Source organism: Desmodus rotundus, chromosome 7 (genome assembly GCF_022682495.2).
Source record: "Desmodus rotundus isolate HL8 chromosome 7, HLdesRot8A.1, whole genome shotgun sequence".
In the NCBI taxonomy this organism is placed as follows: domain Eukaryota; kingdom Metazoa; phylum Chordata; class Mammalia; order Chiroptera; family Phyllostomidae; genus Desmodus; species Desmodus rotundus.
This window is the reverse complement of record NC_071393.1, coordinates 17,070,270-17,092,639: the sequence shown is the minus strand read 5'-3', so window position 1 is coordinate 17,092,639 and position 22,370 is coordinate 17,070,270. Positions and strand designations below refer to the sequence as shown.

Genomic DNA, 22,370 nt, shown 5'->3' with positions numbered 1-22,370 from the left:
AATATTTAACTTCAGAGTAAAACTCAACTGAAGTGTTTTATCAGTTGTCTTGAGAAGATCTAATACTAAGATCTAAGCTCAGTAATACCAAACAGCTGTGAATCTGTTTTCAGGTGAGACGACTCTGTCACAGGGGTACCAGAAAACAAAGGGCTAATAAGGCTTAACAGACACATAATAAATGACCATAATGTACACTAAACTTCTGATCTAGGAGCATTCTTTAAAAAAAAAAAAAAATCCTGTTCCCGAGATAAATAATACCTTGGCCAATCATTTCAAACTGTACTTCTCCCATAAAATTTTTACATCTACTTGTAAACAAAATGAATAAAACTGTTCAAAGATCCACTTTCCCATCCTCCTCCATACTACTGTGGATAAACATCAAAATGTAGAAAGACATGGGGAAGAATCTGAAGACCAAATTAATTGGCCATAAATAAAGCAAATAACCTTGCATTTTATAGTCAACTGAAATACACCTTAAATCCACTGGACACTTCACTCATTCATTCCCTCAAGTATTCACTGAGTATCCGCGGTGCCAGGGGACGAGTGAATAATTGTGTGCAAACACAGATAATCCCTACCCAGAGCTCATCTTCCAGGGAGGAAAGCAGAACACATACTAGCAAACCAATAAAGCAGAGAATTACCTCTCATGAAATGCAGTGAAGTTAAGGAACAGGGCATGGGGCAGTGTGTGCCTGGGGCATGGGTGCTCACGAAGGCCTCCCTGAAAAAGTGGCTGGCCCGACTCTGAGGAGGGCCAACCACGTGAAGACATGGGGCGAGAGTCCTAAAAAGAGCAAAAGACTTGGCCTGCTTGGGCCCCTTACAGGCCTCCAGCATGACTAGCCTGTAGAGAACAAGGAAAGAGGGACACAAGCTTAGGATGGTGAGGTGGGCAGGGGGCAGACAGATTACAGGGGCCCCTCTTATAGGCCACAGAGTTTGCATTGTATTTGTTGTATGATGGGAAGCTACTGATGGCTTTTAGAAGGGGAATGACATAATCTGATTTAAATTTTAAAATCATTCTGGCTTTGTGTGGAAGATTAAAGGGAGTGGCCAAGAACAGATAGTAGCAAAAAGTAACTCAAAATGGATTAAAGATCTAAATGTAAAAGCTAAAACTATCTAATTCTTAGAAGAAATATAGATTAAATCTCTGTGACTTTGGTTTGGACAATGGAGATATGACACCAAAAGCATAAATAAGAAAAAAGAGGTAAACTGGACTTCACCAAAATTATGAACTTTTTAAGTTTCAAATGATACTATCAAGAAAGTGAAACAACTCACAGAATGAGCAAATAATTTTGCAAATCATCTATCTGATAGGGAACTAGTATCCAGAATATAAAAAGAACTCTTACGACAACAAAAAGACAACCCAATTAAAAATGGGTAAAATATTTGAACAGGCATTTCTCCAAAGATCTACAATCAATACATACATAAAAAGATGCTCAACATCAATCAACAGTGAAATGCAAATCAAAGCCACAATAAGATACCACTTCACACTCATTAAGACGGCTACTATTAAAACAAAAATAAAAACCAAAGACCTGAAAATAACAAGTACTGGCAAGGATGCGGAATCTTCATACCCTGCTGGGGGGAATGTAAAGTGGTGCAGTCATTTTGGAAAACAATCTGGCAGTTCTTCAAAAAGTGAGGGGGTAGCACATGCTGTGGTGATTCTGAATGTAGGTGTGTGTATGCACATATGTACATGAAAAACCAAGACACATGAAAACACGTACACATAGAAACTTGTACAAAAATGTTCATAGGAGCATTATTTGTAATAGTTACAATGGACAGCAAGAGATCAGTCTGTAGGTAACTGGAGAAGTTCAAGAAAGAGAGATAAGGGTATCTTGCTTTAATATGATAGCTATGTAGATGGAAAAAAGAAGAAATGGAGAGATAAGGATAAAAAACTATAAAATAACTTAATCGCCTGATTTGCAGGAAAGAAATAAAATAACCAGATACAAACTGGCTAACTTCCAGGAGATGTGAGTTTTGGAAAATTATAGAAAGTAAAAAGTGTATTTTTCACATGACAAAAAGGAGATCAATGAGAAATGAAATTACAGTTGACCCTTGAACAATGCAGGTGTTGGGACGCCAACCCCCCACACTCCCTGCAACCAAAAATTAGTGTATAAGTTTTGCCCCTCCCCCCCAAAAACTTTAACTAGTCATCTCTTGGTATTTGCAAGACACTCCAAAATCTCTGATGCTCAAGTCCCTCATATAAAAGGCTACAGAACAATGCATACAGTTGGCCCTCTGCATCCTCAGATTCCGAGCCTATGATTTATTGAATCCATGGATGCAAAATCCGAGGATACGGAGGGCTGACTGTGGATTTATTGAAAAACAAAACAAAACAAACCCGCATATATAGAAGTGGACCATGCAGTACAAACCCGTGTTATGATCCTGTGCACCATAAAGAGGAAACTACGTATTTCAGTAGTATTTCTGATATTCTTCTAAACAGGATCACTCTTGATTTAGAAAACTTTTAACTGTGAAAATTAAGACTCAGAACTACATATATACAAAGAAAAAATTATGTATTGATAGCCAATTCTCAACTCAAGAACAAATTATGACATCAGGCTATTTATTAATTTCTTACTTATCCTTATTCATAGATGCTCTCTGAATATAAATCATTTATAATTAATCTTTGCATGCTCAGGTGATTTAAACATCTCATATTTAAATGTGAACATTACTTGCTGGCACATGACTCTTTCTGCTTATAAACATGAGCTCTTAACATGAAATTTTAAAATGATTTTCAATATAACCTCTGCTGTTTTAACCTTTGGGGAACAAGGCTATTCTAGAGTGGGCAAAGCTTTATGAATTCTCCATCTTCCAGGACTGACTGAAGGTGATGAAGGCACCGTGCTCATGAGAAATAAAAAGAGCAAACCTAATTTTCCCCAGGAAGGGAGAGAAAACAGGTAACAAAAGGTCCAGTCAGAGTGGCCCTATGAGGTCTCAGGAGAACTTCAAGTTTTTCTCTGAAATACCATTTCTAAAGTTGCAACATATTTCCTTGCACTGATTCCAAATTTTTTGCCCAATACATTCTATCCTCCCTCCCCACCATCCACCATTAAGTGCTTATTAAACTTAAGGAAACATACTCAACTTGTAAGGTAAGTGGGGTACAAGGCATAGAAAACACAGGACTAGGAAGCAAAATGAGTAATGACAAAAAGTGACGGCGTTTAGGGAAGAACAGAAATAGTCAAGGAGAGCCTCTGCACAAGACGGATCTGGCTGTGCTGAGGAAGCTGAACAGGTTATGGGGACCCAGCATCGTTAGAGAAGGGCCTAAGGGGCTGAACAGGTCACTTCTGGAAGATAGGTGTTTATCCTGGACAGTTATTACAGCTGAGGATATGCAGATAGTCCTCAGTACCATTCTAAGTTTAACTTTATCTTAGAAGACTTGAGCCTTCAAAGACTTCAAAGAATATAGGATATGTGAACTTGTGGTTTTGGAAGAATTTCTAAGTAAATCCCTTTTCAGTTCACTTCAGGAAATGGAAAATATTCTAACCCTCCCATAGGGCTCAGCAACAGAGCGAAGTGATGAAGTGGGCATGTTCTGGAGTCCCAGTGCCTGCCATGACACGGCCGGTCTCTACCGCCAAACAGCAGCGACACGGGGGCCACGCAAACCTTTCTGGGCCTTCGTTTCCTCACTAGAAAAGGGCGTTGTGGGCAATAAATGAGCTCCCGCCTAAACACTTACAGTGATCAGCACAGCGTAAGAATACATCAAGTACTAGATCCTTCGTTTCGAATTACCATGGGCAACTCCTCACTAGTGAAAGTTATCAAAAGATATGGAAAGAATCTGATTACCCCTTCAGAATTATTATTTGAGATCTAAGAAAATCAGACATTTGAAATATCCTTTGAGATGGTCACAAAATTTTGGACTTTTTAATATCTTGTCAAGATCGTCCCTCAATCTTCTGGTTGAGATTAAGTGTACATCTTACCTACAAGTGTTTTTTTTTTTTGCTGAAATAGGAAAGCACACTGGCCAAGGCATCCAGAAACCTTGATTATAGCGGGTAAAGAGGACCTCAGAACTTCCAGCGTCGCAAGTGTAAGAGCAGGTGGTGGTGGCCTTGGCCACCTACCTTAGCCGTCCAAGGCAGCGAGTCTGCAATCCCACTGGGCCCTGTGATGACAGCGCACATGCACTACCCAATGGAACAAACACTGGAAAAGGGAACGCATACTTCACTTCCTGGACACGTATGTAGCGTCCTTAGGGAGAGGGCTCTGAAACGCTCCAGGAGCTGTGGGCGGTCTGCAGCACGCTGAAGTCCCTCTGGCAGGCCTGCACTGCTGGCCCGTGTCATGACTGCAGCCCTCCCTGTGGCACAGGGAAGGCCTCAGGACTTACTACAGAACGACTCCCTGCCCTCCCGTAACATAATTACCTTGTGGCCATCTGCCTTCAGTGTGGCACTCTAACTTTGAGTGTGGACATCTGCATGCCCCTGCCCCTCCCCCAGGGTACAGACAACTGGGCTCTGCTTTGTCTTTATTAATGGCCAAGTTTTGGTTGGTTGTTTTTTTTTTATTACTGTCAGAGTGGCTATTGTATACCACACTGCCTGAGATCTGTTACTGCTGCCTCCTTTCCTTTGCTGTCTCATGCCTCTCCATGCTTCCATCTACTGTTGCCATCACTGCGCGACAAGGTCAGTCTTCTAAGGGCAAGAAACAGCCCTCACTATCCAACCAAACCCTCTCCCTCCCTTCTCATGGGACACTTGCATTCACTGGGTTGAGTGCTTGCTGTCAGGCACTAGGGACTGCCAACTTGTGACTCTGAGCATGGGATCAGAAATCAGAAAATGCAGGTCTCCGCCACCATTCTACCACTTATTAGCTGCGTGACTCTGGGCAAATATGCACCTTAGTGTCTTCGTATGTACAATGTGCACATTGACTATTTCTTGGAACTGCCACGAGGTACAAGTGAGCACATAAAAAGGTGAAACCGAAGGGCACTATGGAGTAATTCCAGCTCCTTCTAGGGATGAAGAAGTTGTTCCAGAAGGCCGAGTGCACTGGCGGGAGAGCCTCCAGAGAACCAAGGTTTTCCTTTAGTTAATCCACTAAAAGCCTGAGAGAAATTCTCTTCTTCAAACACGCTTTCCAGAACAATACTGTCTCTCGCACTAACCATTTTTATATAGACCTCTTCGACTTAAGAGATTCACTTTTTGTAACTGGAGTGTCACCTATTCAAATGCTTTAAAATTTTTTCTCAAACAAAAATACAAAACAGTTAAGAAATTTTAAAATCACCCATAATCTCACCACCAAGGGAAGAACATTTTAACATTTTAATGAATCACTTTCTATCCTTTTACTTCTTAACAACTACTCTTTTCCATGTAATAATAATAATATAGCAAACATTTCCCCAATGTTCCAACTCTTAGTTTTCAAATGAAGGATGTTTTGAGTCTATTTCAAGTTTATTCACACAGGGACATCACAGACCAAAAAGCTTTATATATCAAACCTTTTGGTTTATTTTAGAACACCCAGAATTAAGTCTTTACAATCAAGAAAGTTTTATGTATTGGTACAATTCAATTAAAGAAAAATGTAAAGTGCTAGTAGAAGAAATCTGAATATACATAAATTCAATACTATAAATATTATGTAAATTATACCATCTAGAATGCCAAAATTCGCTTGATATTTTTTAAATATATACTTAAGGTACAAATGAATAGAAACCATGAATAAGCCAGTTTTTATAAGTGACTGATCAGAGTTTTTGCCTTCATTCAAACCTACATCAGAAACAAAGAAATGCTCTATTCTAAGAGAAAATAAGAATAAAATTTAAGGTTCTATGAAGTGATATAAGCTACTTAATATTCACATGTTCCTATAAACCAAGCGGTAGCCTTAAACTGCTAAGATATGAAAAATACTTCTCATCACAGCTCATCTGTAACTTCAAGGAGCTCTATAGAACACGGGTGTTATTCATTCCAATACTAAGAGAATACAGACAAGAGAAAAGCAAAGATTCCCTTCTACCTTTAATAAACTAGGGAGACTACTGACAAAATAGACTCTTAAAAACCTATACCAGTCTTTTGTTCTTGAATAAATATTGGTATGCATTTTCTGTTTTAAAATATTTACGCCAAAGATAGAGATTAGACTGCCAAACTCAGGAGAATGTGCGAAAGAACTTCTAGAACCAGAGATGAAAACAATGAACAGGAGATTTAAACGGTCACAAAAGAAATTCAAATGATCAATTAATATGAAAAGACATTCAACCGTACTAATAAAGAAATGCAAGTTTAAATCAACAAATTGGCAAAATTTAAAAGGAGAGAAAAACATGGGAAAATGAACACTGTCAAACTCTAGGAGGGCAATCTGGCAATAATAACAAAATTTAAAAAGAGCATGTCCTTTCAGCAGTCCTACTTGTACAAATTTCTCCTAGGGAAATAATAACCCAAGGCATAAGACACGCACAACTATGTTCAGAGAGGTATTATTTGTAAGAGACACAAACTGGAAAACACCAAAAATGACCTAAGACTGTACTACGAAGCTTTACTCAGTTTTTAAAAGAATGAAATGGACATTAAATAACAACAGGGAAGGATAGTCATGTTATATCAGCGCATGAAAAATACAGCAAACTGCAACCATATATATAGTATGATCTCATTGGCTGCAGAAAAGAAAAAATGATACAAGTGATATATTTTTTTAAAATTGAGTATGTATAGAAAATGATTTACAAGGATAAACTCCAATCCATTCTAGTATAGTGTTCCTTTGGGATTACAGACATGTGAGGGCAAGAGGTGGGGCCTAAGTTTTTATCTTCCCTGTTGTTTTAATTTTTTTTTTAATAAGCATATGTATTAATTCTACAATTTAAAAATAATCAGACTTCTAGTCAAGACAGAGGCATAAGGTAGACACAGCTCTCCTCCTCGCACAACCACAGCAAAAATTACAACTAGACTATAAAACAAATGCCACCCAGAATCGTCAGAAAATCGAGCTGCCTGGAAGTCCGACAACCAAGGAATTAAAGAAGTCACGTTCATCCAGACAGGCAGGAGGAGCGCAAACAGAGAAACTCGTGGAGAGGTGCAGAGACCCGGAGACACAGAACAGGCAGTCCCACACTCACATGTGGTGGACAAAAATCGGGATGGATATCTTGGGAGCAAGGGATCCCAGCCCTGCACTAGACCATCCAGCCCAGGTTTCCATTGCCAGGAAAGTAAGTCCCCGTAACTTCTGGCTGTAACAACCAGTGGGGTTTGGGGCAGCAGAAGAAAAGTATGGGCTTCTCAGGAGTCTCCTTTTAAAGGGTCTGCAACAGACTTAGGCAGATTCACTCCTGTTGGGCTTCAGCACTGGGGCTGTAGCTAGAAGGGCACCAGTGGCAACCAGGAGAAACTGAAATGTTTGGCATCACAGCAAGTGCTGGGGATAGCGTCCTCCCAGATAAAACTCCAGAGGCCAGGCAGCAGCATGTCCCCCTTCTGAGCCCTCCTCCACATAGACCCACAGAGCAGCGACACCCCATCAGAGGCTCCATCAACCAGGATCACATGGGTTGCCTCACAATGGCGATTACCTACAGCTCTGCCCCATCCAACTTACTGCAGTGCTTTTCTACATTAGGCCACGCTACTAAGACAGGGAGTCAAAGCAGCTCTACCTAAAACATAGACATACATAAAAACATAAACACAGGGAGGCTACCAAAATGAGACAGAGAAATATGGCCCAAATGAAAGAACAGAACGAAGCTCCAGAAAAAGGACTAAACAAAATGGAGATAAGCAATCTATCAGATGTAGAGTTCAAAACATTGGTTATTAGGATGCTCAAGGAACTCACTGGGTACTTCAAGAGCATAAAAAAGACCCAGGCATAAATGAAGGTTACACTAAGTGAAATGAAGAAAAATCAACAGGGAACCAACAGCGGAGTGGATGAAGTCAAGAATCGAATCAATGATTTGGAACATAAGGAAGAAAAAATATTCAATCAGAACAGCACGAAGTAAAAAGAATTGAAAAAAAAAATAAGGCTAGGCTAAAAAGTCTCTGGGACAACTTCGAATGCACCAACATTTGAAACATGGGGTGCCAGAAAGAGAAGAAAAAAAGCAAGAAATTGAAAACTTATTTGAAAAAATAATGAAAGAAAACTTCCCTAATTTGGTGAAGGAATAGACATACAAGTCCAGGAGGTACAGAGAGTCCCAAAGAAGTTGGACCCAAGGAAGCATACACCAAGACACAACTTAATTGAAATGCCAAAAGTTAAAGATAAAAAGAGAATCTTAAAAGCAGCAAGAGAAAAGCAGAGAGTTACCTACAAAGGAGCTCCCATAAGACTGTCAGCTGCTTTCTCATAAGAAACTCTGCAGCTGGAAGGGACTGGCAAGAAATATTCAAAGTGAAGAAAAGCAAGAACCTACAACCTAGATGACTCTGTCCAGCAAAGCTGTCATTTAGAATGGAAGGGCAGATAAAAGTGCTTCCCAGACAAAGTAAAGCTAAAGGAATTCATCATCATCAAGTCATTATTGTATGAAATGTTAAAGGGACTTATTTAAGAAAAAGAAGATCAAAACTATGAATATTAAAATGGTAATAAATTCACAACTACCAACAATTGAACCTGAAAAGCAAACTAAGCAAATAAGCAGAACAGAAACAAAATCATGGATCATTTGGAGGAATATCAGTTGTGAAGGGATGGGCGAGATTGGGGGAAAAGGTGCAAGGAATAGACAGGGGGATGTAAGAACAGTAGAGGAAATGGAGAAGCCAAAGAACTTATATGCATGACCCATGAACATGAACTAAGCGGGGGAGGAGATTGCTGGAGGGAATGGGGGGTACCAAGTAGAGGCAGACAAAGGGAGAAAAATTGGGACAACTGTAATAGCATAATCAAGAAAATATATTTAAATTTTTTAAATGTCCAAATCAATAAAGTTATTAGGAAAATGGAAAAAATAAATAAAAATAACCAATAAAGAAGTTTTCTCAAAAAATTAAAATGTCACATTAAAATTTAAAAAGTACTTCAGCACATTGAAGTTACATAGTTACATGCTTAATATGAAAGCTGAGTAGTTAAAGCCTCATTATTTAATATAATAACTAAGCACCAAATGTGTATACCGGCTTACCTCTTTAGGTGATAAATTTTGTGTGTATATTGTCCCTTTTCTCCGTCCTTCTCATAAGGTTCATTCTTTAAGACTTCAATTCCTTCTCCACCACCAGTCTCATTCTTACTAGCTTCTGCAACAGAGTAAAGCTGCCCGACCTGATACTGAAATTTCAAAGAGTACAGAATTTCAGTCAGTTGGTAGTAACTGTGGAAACTTCGTATGCTACAACCTCACTATATGATACAGAAAGGCAAACCCAAACCACTCACCGCATATGCTCTACATGAAAACGCTGACTCAGATTAGAATGACTGCTTAGGAAGACAAACACCAGATGCCATACAGCTCCAAGGAACTAATATTTTATGAGACTTCCATTATTCAAGAAAACTGCTAGTTACACACACTCTGGTACTGACACTTAGTTCAAGTTTTTGAATAATAAATACACATTTGTATTTTCCAAAGCATTTTCACATCTATTATATTCATTAATTTTACAAAATTTGGACAAAGGTATGGCAGGTATATAATTATCACTTTGCCAATTAAGAAAGCTGAGCAACCAGAATACCATCTTCAATAATAAAGGGGAGGGATATCACGTGTAATAATACTAAAAACCTGAAAATACAAAGAACCATTACAGTCCAAATTTCAGTAGACCTCTGGTGTCTTTTCCCCAATGACTTATATATGACATACCCAATTTGGCTTTTGTCTGTCCAAACAGAAACCATACTGGGTATCCAGGATCAGCACTGTATATTGTGAAGTTCTCCAGTAAGCAAACTGTTTGTAAAGTATTTAAATATACAAGTATTACCACAAAAGGCAAGAAATTGCTGACAGTGGTTTCTATTTCGTATTAAAATGAACCAGAATTCTCAGTGGTCTGTTCCACCTGTGAGCAGGCAGTGCCAGTCTATGCCAGTCTGGTGTCACTAACCATTCCGCTACATGATGAAAAGCAAAGCTCTTGTGTTCTCATTTGTTCCTAGTGACTCAACCATAACTTTATCTCCAACCTCTTCAAATCTGGCGAACTTTCTTCCACCCAATGAAGACAGTCTGAAAAAATGATTTTCTTTTTTGTAAGTATATTTTCAAGGAAAAGCTAGCTCTAAAAACTAGTAATTCAAAACCACGTTTATCTGAGGGGTAGCTGTAAGCTCTGTAAGTATTCCTATCTAAAAAGCCCATGGGAATATGATGTTATCTTGCAGGTTAATTCTCATTCTCTCTCCCTTCTCTCTTCTCCCTGCTTGCTCGCTCCCTCCCTATCTCTGTGTCTGTCTTCTAGGAAGCTGGAACCAAGCACATTTTTTAAATGAATCAAAAGCAGTTTCTGTAGGGATTTTAGATTGCAGAGAGGATTGTAATTCTTTTTTTGGTTTTCATAATACAACATCAGTGTTAGTCCAGTAATACTACAATCAATCCTTAAGTCCTTCAAATGTACTTTCCAACATTTTTCATAATTTAAAAATAGGATTAAAATGTCTAAGTCAAAAGCTAAATTTGATCTTGGTCATAAACAAAGTAACAAAAACTTACACAGAAACAACCGTATCCAAAAACATGTTCTTAATGGACCAGTAATGTGTGGCATGCTACTAGACTTCCACTGTCATTTTTAAGATTAACTTAACGATAGGAAGAATGTGTATTAAGTCTGAGTATAACAAAGAACTGAGATTATCTTTGGTGACAATACCAAGACTCAGAAAGATTTCAGTAACTTGATCCAAGTATCCAAAACCAAAAGAAAAAAATTAACAAAAACAAATGTCGATTTCCACATTCACGTGCAAACAATCAATTATACAAGTAAAGAACAGGGGTGCGTGGCTTGTCTGAGTGCTTTAATACAGTGAAACCTCGGGCACTACTGAGATATACACAACTAAGCTATTCGGTTTTAGTGCCTGCATTTTATTTTTTTCTTTCTGTCTTCTGTCAGCTGTCACTTCTTAGGTTATCAGTTTGTTTTGTCCCACTTCCAATTCACTGCTTCTAATTTACTGTCAGCTCTACGAAAACCAGATAACTAAGCAAGGGCAAACTGTGCGCAGGTTACAGAAGGACCCAGAGGGCTTTATGGGTTTTGCTACACCTAACTTTATTTCTCAGAAGTCTTCTCTGCTTTTATTTTCCTCGTTCTTAGCTATACTACAGGTAACTAAAATTGCAGAATGTGCAACTTCTGAACTGGTGGTGTATTTCTGTATCATGTGCAGATCAAGAGACAATAATCTCTCAGTTATGTGCTGGTCAAACATGTCTGGAATACCATTTTCAGCTGAAAGCAATAACCACAACCACGCAGCAGTGAGACCAGCTGGCGAGGAAGTCTAGAGGTCATGTTATATTAAACCAAATGAACATGCTGGGAATGTTTAACCTTGTAACCTCAAGAAGATGGAACAAAAGGGAGTGGGGGAGGAGAAAGAACTCCCAAAAGAAAACCTGAAGGGTTACCATATGCAAGGCAGAATAGGCCTATTTCCCATTGCTCAAGTGGCAGGAACTTAAACAAGTCAAGCATTATAGCAAAGTAGATTTTGGGTTAAAGTAAAGACAAATGTTCAAAAACTCCAACAGTAAAGTAGGCTGCTTCTCGAATTAAGTTACTTAATCTGAAAGTGCTTAAGCTGAGGCTGGAACCTCCTTTCTCTGGAATATTGTAAACAGAATCTCTGCACTAGAAAGGAAGTTCTACTCCACACTTTAGACCCTTAGAAAACAAAACAGTGTAACAGAAATTCACTTACGATTATCTGTAATTATATGTGTAACAACTGTTAACACACCTTAATTCGTTCTGTCACGTAAACTAAAATGTAAAAGTAAATAAACACAACAAAAATATAACTTTAGATTAACATATCAAAATGAACTATATCAATAAAATAACACAGAAGCATGTGTGACTTACCTCCTGAACAGAACAGGGCAAAACCACACGGCTAAAAAGACAAAAGGAAAAACAATGCATGTTACACATGAAATAGTTGGCGTTAAAACTCATCACTGAGAACTGCAGGGAGGTAAGGTCATACCATCCTAAACGTGCCAGATCGCATCTGAAAACTGCAGGGTACAGAATGGATGGTTCGTGCACTGTCCGGGCAGGTTGCCTCAGGGCATTTTCACAGGGTTTCATTCTCCATCTACATACTATGCATTTTTGACACTTCTCACACACCGATGTCTTGGATTTCATGAGCGAATGCTTCCCAAAATTGATCCCTGCTACCCAATTACTTCTCAATTTTATTAAGAGAAAAACAAGTAAACAGTCCTTTAGACTTAGTAAGAAAAAACTATGGAAAATACCTTGGGCCTTATAAATATAACAGCCCCTTCTCGGGTAGATTCAATGTAAGACTGATACACGTTTGAGCTTGTCCGAGAGTTTGTTATTGGACACACAAAAGGACCCACATGGAGGTTATTGCTCCTGAAGACGAATTCCAAAAAAGAATACCATGGTGAATCAGACCAGAATATTGCATCTTACCTCCAGATATTTTATAGGGATGTATCTTTACGTAGTTCTACCAAAAACTCGGAAAACCATCCTGAATATCAATTTCTCATAATAGATGACGTCCAAAAAAAAGCAACTTGTGTGTGTGTGTGTGTGTGTGTGTGTGTGCGCGCCTGGTCCTTCTCAGACTTTCCCTCCAAGTCATTAAGCTTACCACAGCAGGAAATGACACTCTTTTTACTCTTTCCATTATACGCAAAGGGAAAAAAAACTAACGATGGTCAGCTCATAGAAAATTGCCAAGTGTTTCTCATTCCAACTTTTTAGCTCTATTTTCCACCTACTGCTCCCTCCCTATTCTCCTCAAATAGCTATGCCTGAATACTCACATTACCTTAATCTTCAACATGTATGAAACATTTCTCCTGTATTTCCCTCCTCCTGGACTACTGGCAATCACTCATCACTCCCTGTCTCTCTCATAATGATCCCCTAAAGACAACGAGCATTCTCAAAGTCACGATGGTCACTAATTTCTATTCTCATCAAGAATTAACTGGTTATGCAAAGACCTTCCCTACCCAGTCATACTAGCCGTCGCCTCCAGGTCCACTCTAACTTACTCGCTGCCTCATGAACAGAAAATAAACTGGGGCAGAGGGAGCACAGTGGTCGGGGCAAGACTAGAATGTAGATTGGGAGCATATTTTGAAAGTTATACAAAGATACAGACAATACAGGTTGGGAGAATATTATCACAGCCTGCAGTATAATGGTAAGAACTCTTATTAAATTTATTAGGCGGCAAGGAACCCTGGGAGGTTGTTCCGAAAGTTAAGAGACAGAACTACAGCTGACCTGAAGAAGTCATCAGTAGGTTGTTAAAAATGTTGAGGAGCAGGAGTGTGGGGAAAAGCCATTTTTGGGAGGCTGGGCAAGGCCCTACAAAGGTCTGAACCAAGATGATGTGCTGCAGAGGAAATGGAAGGAAGGAATACAGAGGTGAGAGTTCCCTGAAGTTTCACAAAACCAAACAATCTCCGCTGAGTAATTTTAGTTTGTAAGTTCTCACTAGCAAGGAGATTCCTACTTTTATATAACAACACTTCTGGGAAAACTTATTTCACAAAATGAAAGTGACTGATTAAGATGCTCTGAATGAGTGATGAGTCAAGTAACTTCAAGATTTATTTAACAAAAAGTAAGAAAGAGAAAGAACAGGCAGGTTTTGATCTTCTACTTCTGGTCTAAAAGCAATAGAGGTATCCTTCATGTTTTGAGAGTTTGCCACTTCACTTTTAGGAAATACCTACACTAGAAGCTATTTTCACTAGCTGAAAGAAATACAGAGGGCTTTGGCTATCAGGACTAAAGGAAAAAAGTGAAGAGTGTTCAGTGTTTTGTTTTGCAGGACTGTCACAGAGGTAGCATGCAACCCCAGGCAGCAAGCGTGGCCCTGGCCAAGCTCCTCCCCCAGAACTACACAGGATTTCAGCACCAACCTGCCATAGCTTTGAACTGTGTCAGTGAGCACCTGTGCTTTATCTCGATTTACTTCTTGCATCTGTCAGCAAAACGTGTCCTAAGATATCAGAAAAGCCTGAGATCGTAGAGGTATTACACTTAGCATAAAACTGGATGCAAGTAACCATATTTGATATGATTTTAAGTTTTGGGGGGAATCTGGGAATGCTCAAAATTTTTTCACAGAGTTGATCCTTGAACAACATAGGTTTGAATGCACAAGTCCACTTTTATGCAGATTTTTTCCAATAAATGCCTGTACTGTTTCCATTCTTGGATGGGAACCTGAACATGCAGAGGACTGATTGCATGCATTGATCTATGTATGCATTTTATATAGGGGACCTAGCATCAGTGGATTTTGGTATCTGGGAGGATCGTGGAGCCAATCCTCTGTGGGTACCAAGGGACAACTAAGTTTTGGGGGAGTCTAAAGTTATACACAGATTTTTAACTGTGGAGGTGGTGGGGGTGGTTTATTCCAAGAGTCGAATGTATTAATTGCAACTGCTTCTTTGTTTTACACTTTTTCAGCTAAGAAAAGGTTTCATAAGAATGCTCTACTTTCCATAGTGGGAGAATTATGAACAGGCATACCTCGTTTTACTGTGCTTCGCAGATTAGGTATTGCATTTCTTTTACAACCTGAAAGTTTGTATTGGGTTGGCCAAAAAGTTCATTTGGTCTTTTCCGTAAGATGGCTCTAGTAGCACTTACTTGTCTTTAACCTCATTCAAAACCATTCTGTTAGACTGTATCGTGACAGCTGTTATATCAGCATGCATTAAAAACAACTTATCAAAATCAGTGAATTTGGGGGGTATCCATTTCAATATTGAGGTTGGAAGAAAATACACAACATTTTTGGCATAGTATGCTGTATTATTTCAAGAAAGGTAAAAATGCAACTGACACACAAAAAAAGATGTGCGGTGTAGGGAGAAGGTGCTGTGACTGATTACTGAATGTGTCAAAAGTGGTCTGCGAAGTTTTATGCTGGAGAGTTCTTGCTGGATGATGCTCCATTATCAGGTAGACTGGCTGAAACTGACAACAATCAAATTGAGACATTAACTGAGAACAATCAGCATTATATCCCAAGGAGACAGCCAACATACTCAAAATATCCCCATCAATAAAGTTAGTGAAAATGAAAAATGTGTCTTTTATTTTACGGAAAAAACCATACAGACCTTTTGGCCAACCCAAAACCAAGCTTATGCTGAACAAGTCTATTGGCACCATTTTTCCAATAGGCTGAGATGTTGGTTAGCATTTGTTAGCAAGAAAGTATTTTTTAATTAAGATATGTACATTTTTTAGATATAATGCTATTATACATTTACCAGACAACATACAGTATAGTGTACATATAACTTTTATTTGCACTGGGAAACAAAAATATTCGTGTGACCTGCTTCACTACAAAATTAACTTTATTGCAGTGATGTGGAATCAAAACCACAATATCTGAGATATGCCTGTATTTGAAGATGTTCTAACTTCCCTAAAAATTCTCATGAAAATAATTTTCCAAATGGAACTAGCAACTAGTTCTTTAAAACCAGGACTTTATGCTAAGAGCAACTTCATCTATTGCTTACTTAAGTAACAACTTAAAGGGAACTCCTACCCTGAAGTCATTTCTAACCTTTCAATTCATGTTAAAAATAGATGGCATTTTTAAAGACAACAAACATTTGCCAAAGCATTTTACAGTTTACCAACATCTTCACATAGGAATGACCTATTCATTGCTCCTGACCAAAAACAATTTAGAAAGTTGACTTGCAAATAGGAAGAATCATTTTTTCATTCAACAACACTGAGTACTTACAGTGTGCTAGAGTAGACGCTATGCTGGATATTGGGAGTACTTAGAAAAATAAGAAACGGCCCTGGCAGGTGTGGCTCAGTGGAATGAGTGCTGGCCTGTGAACCAAAGGGTCACAGGTTGGATTCCCAGTCCAGGGCACATGCCTGGGTTGCAGCCAGGTCCTCGGTGAGGGGTGCGCAACAGGCAACACTTGATGTTTCTCTCCCTGTCTTTCTCGCTCCCTGCCCCTCTTCAAAAATAAAATAAATAAATAAATAAATAAAAGAAACAGTCTCTGCCTCCAAAGTCTAGAAGAAAGTAAATTCTGGGGGAGACATACATGAAGAGTGAATATCAAGAAATGTAATTCATAACTTTAGGGAATATTATACTTTGGGCATATTTTGACATTTGTTACCTCGGTGCACTCAAAGTTTGTAATGAAAGTAATGGTTCACAAAAAGCATAGTGTGTAACTTCCCAATGGGAATTGCTTTCCGTAAGTTAGCTTTATACTCCTCACATAACTGTCAATGGCATCTACCGAGCACTTAATTCACATTTTAGGAGGGAGGAAATTACTCTAATAAAAGCAAAATGCCTAGACCTGTGATCTAAAATCAGTTCTGCAACTTACTTGCTATGTGACTTGAGCCAAGTCAATTTCCTTCTGTCATATTTCCCCAATTTGTCTTAATATCTGCCACCCACATACATTACAAAGATGTCAGAGTAATGAATGAGATAACAAATGATACACTGCATAAATAACTTGGCAGAAAATTTCTCTGTAAATCCAAAGTTCAATACTATAAATAAGCTTTAACTGAAATGTGTCTTTTCTCAGGATCCTTGTCATTGACTTAAGTTATTTTTCATTAATTTATTTAACAAATATTTATTGGGCATTTACTACATGCCAGGGACTATTCTAAGAGCTGGGGACATGGGAATGAGCAAGACAAATTCATAGAGCTTATACACAGTAAGAGAATACATATAATAAAATACGCAAAATAATTGTGTTGCATGGTAGATGGTGATAATTGCTATGGGGGAACAATAAAGCAGGGAAAACAGATACCAAAAGGTGGGGGTTACAATTAAGGCTTCGGAGAGGGATTCCCTAAGAAGGTGATATTTAAGAAAACACCTGAAGGAAGGACGTGACATGCAGAGGAGCACCTCACAAAGAGGGAACAGAAAGCAGAAAGGCACCGAACTGAGCTTTTCTTTCCTGGAGTAGTGGAAGAACAGCAAGGACGTGTGCGCGCGTGGCCTGGGCAAGGAAAGGGTAGAGCATAAAATCAGAGCCAAAAAAAAAAAAAAAGTAAGACTTCCTAGGCTATTGTAAAGGCTTTGACTTTTATGCTCAGTGAGATAGGGAATCTTTGGAGGGTTTTAAGCAGAGGAGCAACAAAAATCGCTTTCTTTGTAAAGAAAGGAAGAACTTAAAATGAAAGGAGCATTTGAAAAAGCAAAGAAAGGCCGTACTCGAAATCCCTAGACGCCCAAGGGATGATGACGAAACGAACCAACTGTGACGGCTGAATAATCACCGCCAACCAGATTTCCTGTGATATTCACTCCTTGCGGGTGAGAAACGCGAAACTTTTCAACAAAAATTCACTTCGCTGATCTAATGCACCTAGAAATCCTTCTATTTGACAGACCACGTGTTACCGCCTCACCTCAACCCCGTAAAGTAGGTGGAGCCTAGAGTACTACCCCACCTTAGCGAAAAGGAAACTGAGCCTGAGAATAGAAAGAGGGCTGTGCTGTCAACAGAGTTGCTCACTGGGGCGCAGGTTTTCCGGACCCCCCCGGGCTCCCGCATGAACTTGAAGGCGCCCAGGTCCCACCTCAAGTTCAGACACTAGTGCTGCCTTCACCCGGCAAGCCCATCTCACTCGGGTTACAGGCAGACTCCACCCCAGACGTCAAATCACGGTCAAACCCACCCCTTTCCTCCCACCCTCGGTCCCACCAGGGGGCCTAGGGGTGGGGGAGGTGGTGACAAGACCGGTCCCAGCGGAAACTCCTGGCCGCGGCTTCCAAAGCCATGCGCTCCGGCTGAGACACAGCCGCCTCTACCCTGGGAGAGAGGATAGCAGTGTTACCACAGCCACGACTGGGCAAAGAACCGGGGGGAGCGCCCTGGAGGAGCCTTGAATGGACCGGGGGCGCGGGCTGGGGGGAGGGGGCGCGCGAAGGGAGCGGCTGCCCGGAGCCTCGCTCGTTCTCGGGAACGTTCCACCACATCTTACTCAATGAACCTCCCACCGCAGCCGTCTTGGAACCTCGCTCGCGCCCGCGGACTCACTCACAATTCCTTAATCAGCACCATCTTCCCGGAACCCCCTTACAGCTGCTGCCGCTACCACCGCCGCCGCCGCCGCTACCGCTGCTCACGGCGCCTGCGCGGCCCCGCCTCCCTGACCTGCGAGCAACCGCGGCGCCTGCGCGTCCACACCCTTCCGCCGACACCGGTAGCGTCAGCGCGGACGAGCGACTGCCCCCGCCCCAGTCCCGCGCCCCACCCCGGGTGCGCGGGGCCCTCCGGGCTGCGCGGCCCGCGGGTGGGAGTGAGGCTTCTACTGCGGCTGTGCGAACTCCGCGCTCGGTCGCGCGTCTCCTCCCAAAGGCTCCGCCCCCCAGCCAGTTCTTCGGGGCGTCAGCGCCGCCTACACTTTCCGGTGAGTGTTCCAGTCGGTTCCCTGGAAGCCGTGTTCTGGTGACTAGAAATTCACTGCTTTTGAGAGGACGCCCGCCTTTCTGACGGACGCTGCCCTTTCGAAGTCCACACTAAGAACGTCTGAGGGGTACGAGGGGCCGATGCCACCAGGTGCTGCTACCCTCAGAGGCCCCGGCAGTTTCCGCGCGAAGAGGTGCACCTGGCTCACGCGCGTGTTCCAGAAGCCCCGTGAACGCAGCCGTCTGATCCTTACTCACCTTGCTAGGGCCAACAGCTGTGGCCACAGGCTTTCCCCCGCGCCCACACTGACCCCCGCCCTGGAATTTAGGATGCCGACAGTTGCTGTGACTCGGCAGGAGGTGCTCCCAACAACATTCCCGATCAGGTCTCCCGTGAGGAAGCTGTTCTCGCCCTTGAGACGGAGGAAAGGGACCAGTTTTCCGGGAAGACGTCAGTGCAGCCACAGTGAATGCCCCATGCTACGGCCCACCCATAGCGAGGCTCCAGCCCCGGAGCCAAAATGTGGATGAGTGGTCGCCCAGGGATGACCCCCTGACTCTATGCCAGTTCTAGGCACTGGGGAAACATCTGGAAAGAAAATAGACACAGCCCCTGTCCTCACTTGGAAACGATTTGCCTTAATACTCAGCGCTGTGCTATGGACAAAATAAAATAGGGTAAGGGGGGAGGCGGAGTAATCAAGGGAAGGACTCTCAGGAGGCCACTTCCCAGCTTAATGTTATAAATAGCCCAGCCTGTGAAACTCGCCAGAGGCGTTCCCCGTTAGAGGAAAAGAGACCCTGAGGCTGGAGTAAGCTTAGCGTCTTTGAGGAGCAGCTACAGGTCAGGAGTGGCTAGAACACCTTGAGAGAGGAAAATAGGCTGGAACTAAACTGATCACTAGGCCATAGGGAAGAGTTTGAATTGTTTTCCAGGAGCCATGAGAAGCTGTAGAAAGGTCATTGAAATAATAAAAATGTCACTAAAACACTTTTGTATAAACCTATGCGGTACATCTGGTACTGGAACACACTTACGGAATTAGGGCTGCCTCAGAAAGAGTAATAGTAGTGAAATATTTATTAGAAACTTCCTCCTAAGGCAGTCAGTCCCTGGGATTCGCTGAGTTCCTGCGATGCGTGAAGCGCTACGCTAGTTACTGGCGAGGATACACGCTCGCCTTTTCAGGGAGCTTAGAAACTAGAAATAGCTTTGAGGTAATAAAGATGCTTTATTTCATCTCATCCTTAGAACATCATTATGAGATAGGTGTTTTAGCATGCTTCACAAAGGGCGATGGGGAAGCAGTTCAGAAAGCCAAGTAACTTGTGCAAAAATCACTCGGCGAGCTTGTTATCTGGTCTTCCCGCTACCCTGACTTTTTTCCAGATAAAAACAGAAAGTTGAGGCACGCAGACAATCTTCATGATGTGTAACTTCCCAATTACGGGAAGAAGGACTTTATGGTCAAAGTCCAGAAGATACTTAGAGATAAGAATAGATTAACGACAGATTTGAATACTATATTCCTGTGCATTAGATGTTAAGTTCCAAGGAGGTCATATTAATTGCCAAACTGGTAAGTAGTCATTTTATGTTGTAGTTTCTCCCTAAATTTTATGCAGGCTGAAAGTATAACTAGCTTTAAAATTTATCGTTGACGTGCCTTATTAACCATTAAGAAAAATTAGGACATTGTAGAGCATTTCTGTAACTTTTTAAGTCTTCCCACAAATGTCCACTACTTCCATTGTTTGCATTGCACCAATGTCTATAAAATAAGTGAAGAGATGATCCTAGTTCACACTGTGGACACCGTCTCCCTTTCCCATCTAAAGATTCATATTAAAACACTCAGTTAAAAACCACAAGGATAAAGAAAGCCAGTTTAGATGTATTTGTTGAGGGAAAGAAAACATACTCAAGGTTAGCTAGGCTGTAGAAAACATCTATGCAACTGAATAGTTGTACATTACGTCTGAAGAGAAAAGTACAGAGTGAGGGAACGTTGAGGAGGACCAGAGTAGGACAGACATGAGCCATCACCCAGGAAATGTGTGGGCCACTGAAGTTATATACATAATTTCATTTCTATATACACTTTTCTCGGGGAGTGGTCCGTAGCTTCCAGTTGCCTTGCTTGCTCTGCATTTTGCCATCCTATTTACCTTGTCCCTGTTGGAGAACTATCTTGACTGAGACTATGTCTTTGGAAACTAGAAATACCTCCATGAATCGTCATAATATGGTACCACTGTAGGACAGACAGGGTTGGGCTTTGCAGTAGAAAGCCCTTGGCCTGAATTCTGGCTCTGCCACTTGCTAGCTATCTACCTTGAATACAATTATTTAATCTCTCAGAGACACATTTTATGCACCTAAAAAAGGAACTAATAGTATCTACAATATATATTTGTAATGAGGAATAAAAGATACGACATATCAAATACCTATCTTAACATTACCTGATGTGTACTAGGTGTTCAGTGTATGGCCATCATTTAAAGGCTTACAGCTTTCAGAGAGCACTACAGTAATTTAAATTAAGATACAATTTCCTCCCATCCCTCTTCATCCCTGGAGCTAACTACTATGATTAATCACTTTTCATCCTCACGCATGAATAAATGCATGTATGCGTACATGTGTTATCAAATAGCAGTTGGGGTGCCACTGCCCACCACAACCCCTGGGCAAAATTCCAGAGGCAAAGGTTTGGTAATAAAGGAGTCTTTATTCAAAAGCTTCACAATTTTGGAATAGCAGTTTTCCAAATGCATTAGTCACTTAAGCCTATCAGTTAAGGCTAAACTCTTTAACACCTGAGTTCCATCATTCCCCCTGTTAATTTTAATTATCTTATTTCTATAGGGTTAGTTTACAAACTAAAACAACATAAGATACAGAAGCTACGCAATTTTGGAAGAATGGCAGGCTTCTGCCTCAGAGGTTGTCCCCTCTAGAGCACCCAAAGAGGAATAACCCTGTCACCCTCTGCCAGGCCAGCCTGATCCTAAGCTGTGCGTGGCGTTCCTTCCCACCCGAATACCATCTGTTAGAAAGTGCAGGCAGCTGCCGCAGAGCATCCAGGCATCCTTAGAGAGCCGGAGAGAGAAGCTGAAAGCCTCCGGAGCTCTTGAGAGCCCTTCTTTTATTGCAAGTCTTGCCCATAATTCCATTCGCTCCGGAGGCATTCAGCTTCTCAGCCAATCCCGTCCTGCACTTTTACCGTGGCCTCGGCAAACTCCTCCTACGCCCCCTCCCTACTTCTCCCCAGCTATCTGATCAGATCTCCCTGTATTGCATTCGTACTATGTATCCATATATGGCTATAATAATTTATCCTTTCACCTGCAGCACATATATAAATTGCTGTTCCGTATTGTCACCAACACTTGGTGTTGTCAGAATTTTTTATTTTTGCCACTTTATTGGTTTAAAAATGCTATTGTGCATATTCCGCATTTCTCTGCAGAGTTGAGGATGTTTTCATGTTTAATGGCCTTGTTCTTATTCTTTGCTCGTTTTTTCATTGGTGTTTTTTCTCTTTGATTTGTAGAAGAGGAAGATATATATA

At 41.0% G+C, this 22,370-nt stretch overlaps 1 protein-coding gene and 1 long non-coding RNA gene across 6 annotated transcripts in view; one reads left to right on the top strand and one right to left on the bottom strand.

The window, feature by feature from the left end:
• Window positions 1–18,575, bottom strand: part of PITPNB (phosphatidylinositol transfer protein beta) — a 66,337-nt gene extending 47,762 nt beyond the window's left edge. For both annotated transcript variants that reach the window (XM_024567210.4, XM_024567209.3), the window contains exons 1-3: window positions 18,426–18,575; window positions 12,204–12,234; window positions 9,281–9,426 (exon numbers count right to left, since the gene is read on the bottom strand). In XM_024567210.4, the coding sequence (XP_024422978.1) occupies window positions 9,281–9,426; window positions 12,204–12,234; window positions 18,426–18,445 (197 nt within the window). In that variant the 5' untranslated portion in view covers window positions 18,446–18,575. The remainder of the gene's footprint in view (window positions 1–9,280; window positions 9,427–12,203; window positions 12,235–18,425) is intronic.
• Window positions 18,576–18,593: 18 nt separating this feature from the next.
• Window positions 18,594–22,370, top strand: part of LOC112310874 (uncharacterized) — a 48,625-nt gene continuing 44,848 nt past the window's right edge. For all 4 annotated transcript variants that reach the window (XR_006656361.2, XR_011651417.1, XR_008427274.1 and 1 more), the window contains exon 1: window positions 18,594–18,794. This is a non-coding gene — a long non-coding RNA (uncharacterized lncRNA). The remainder of the gene's footprint in view (window positions 18,795–22,370) is intronic.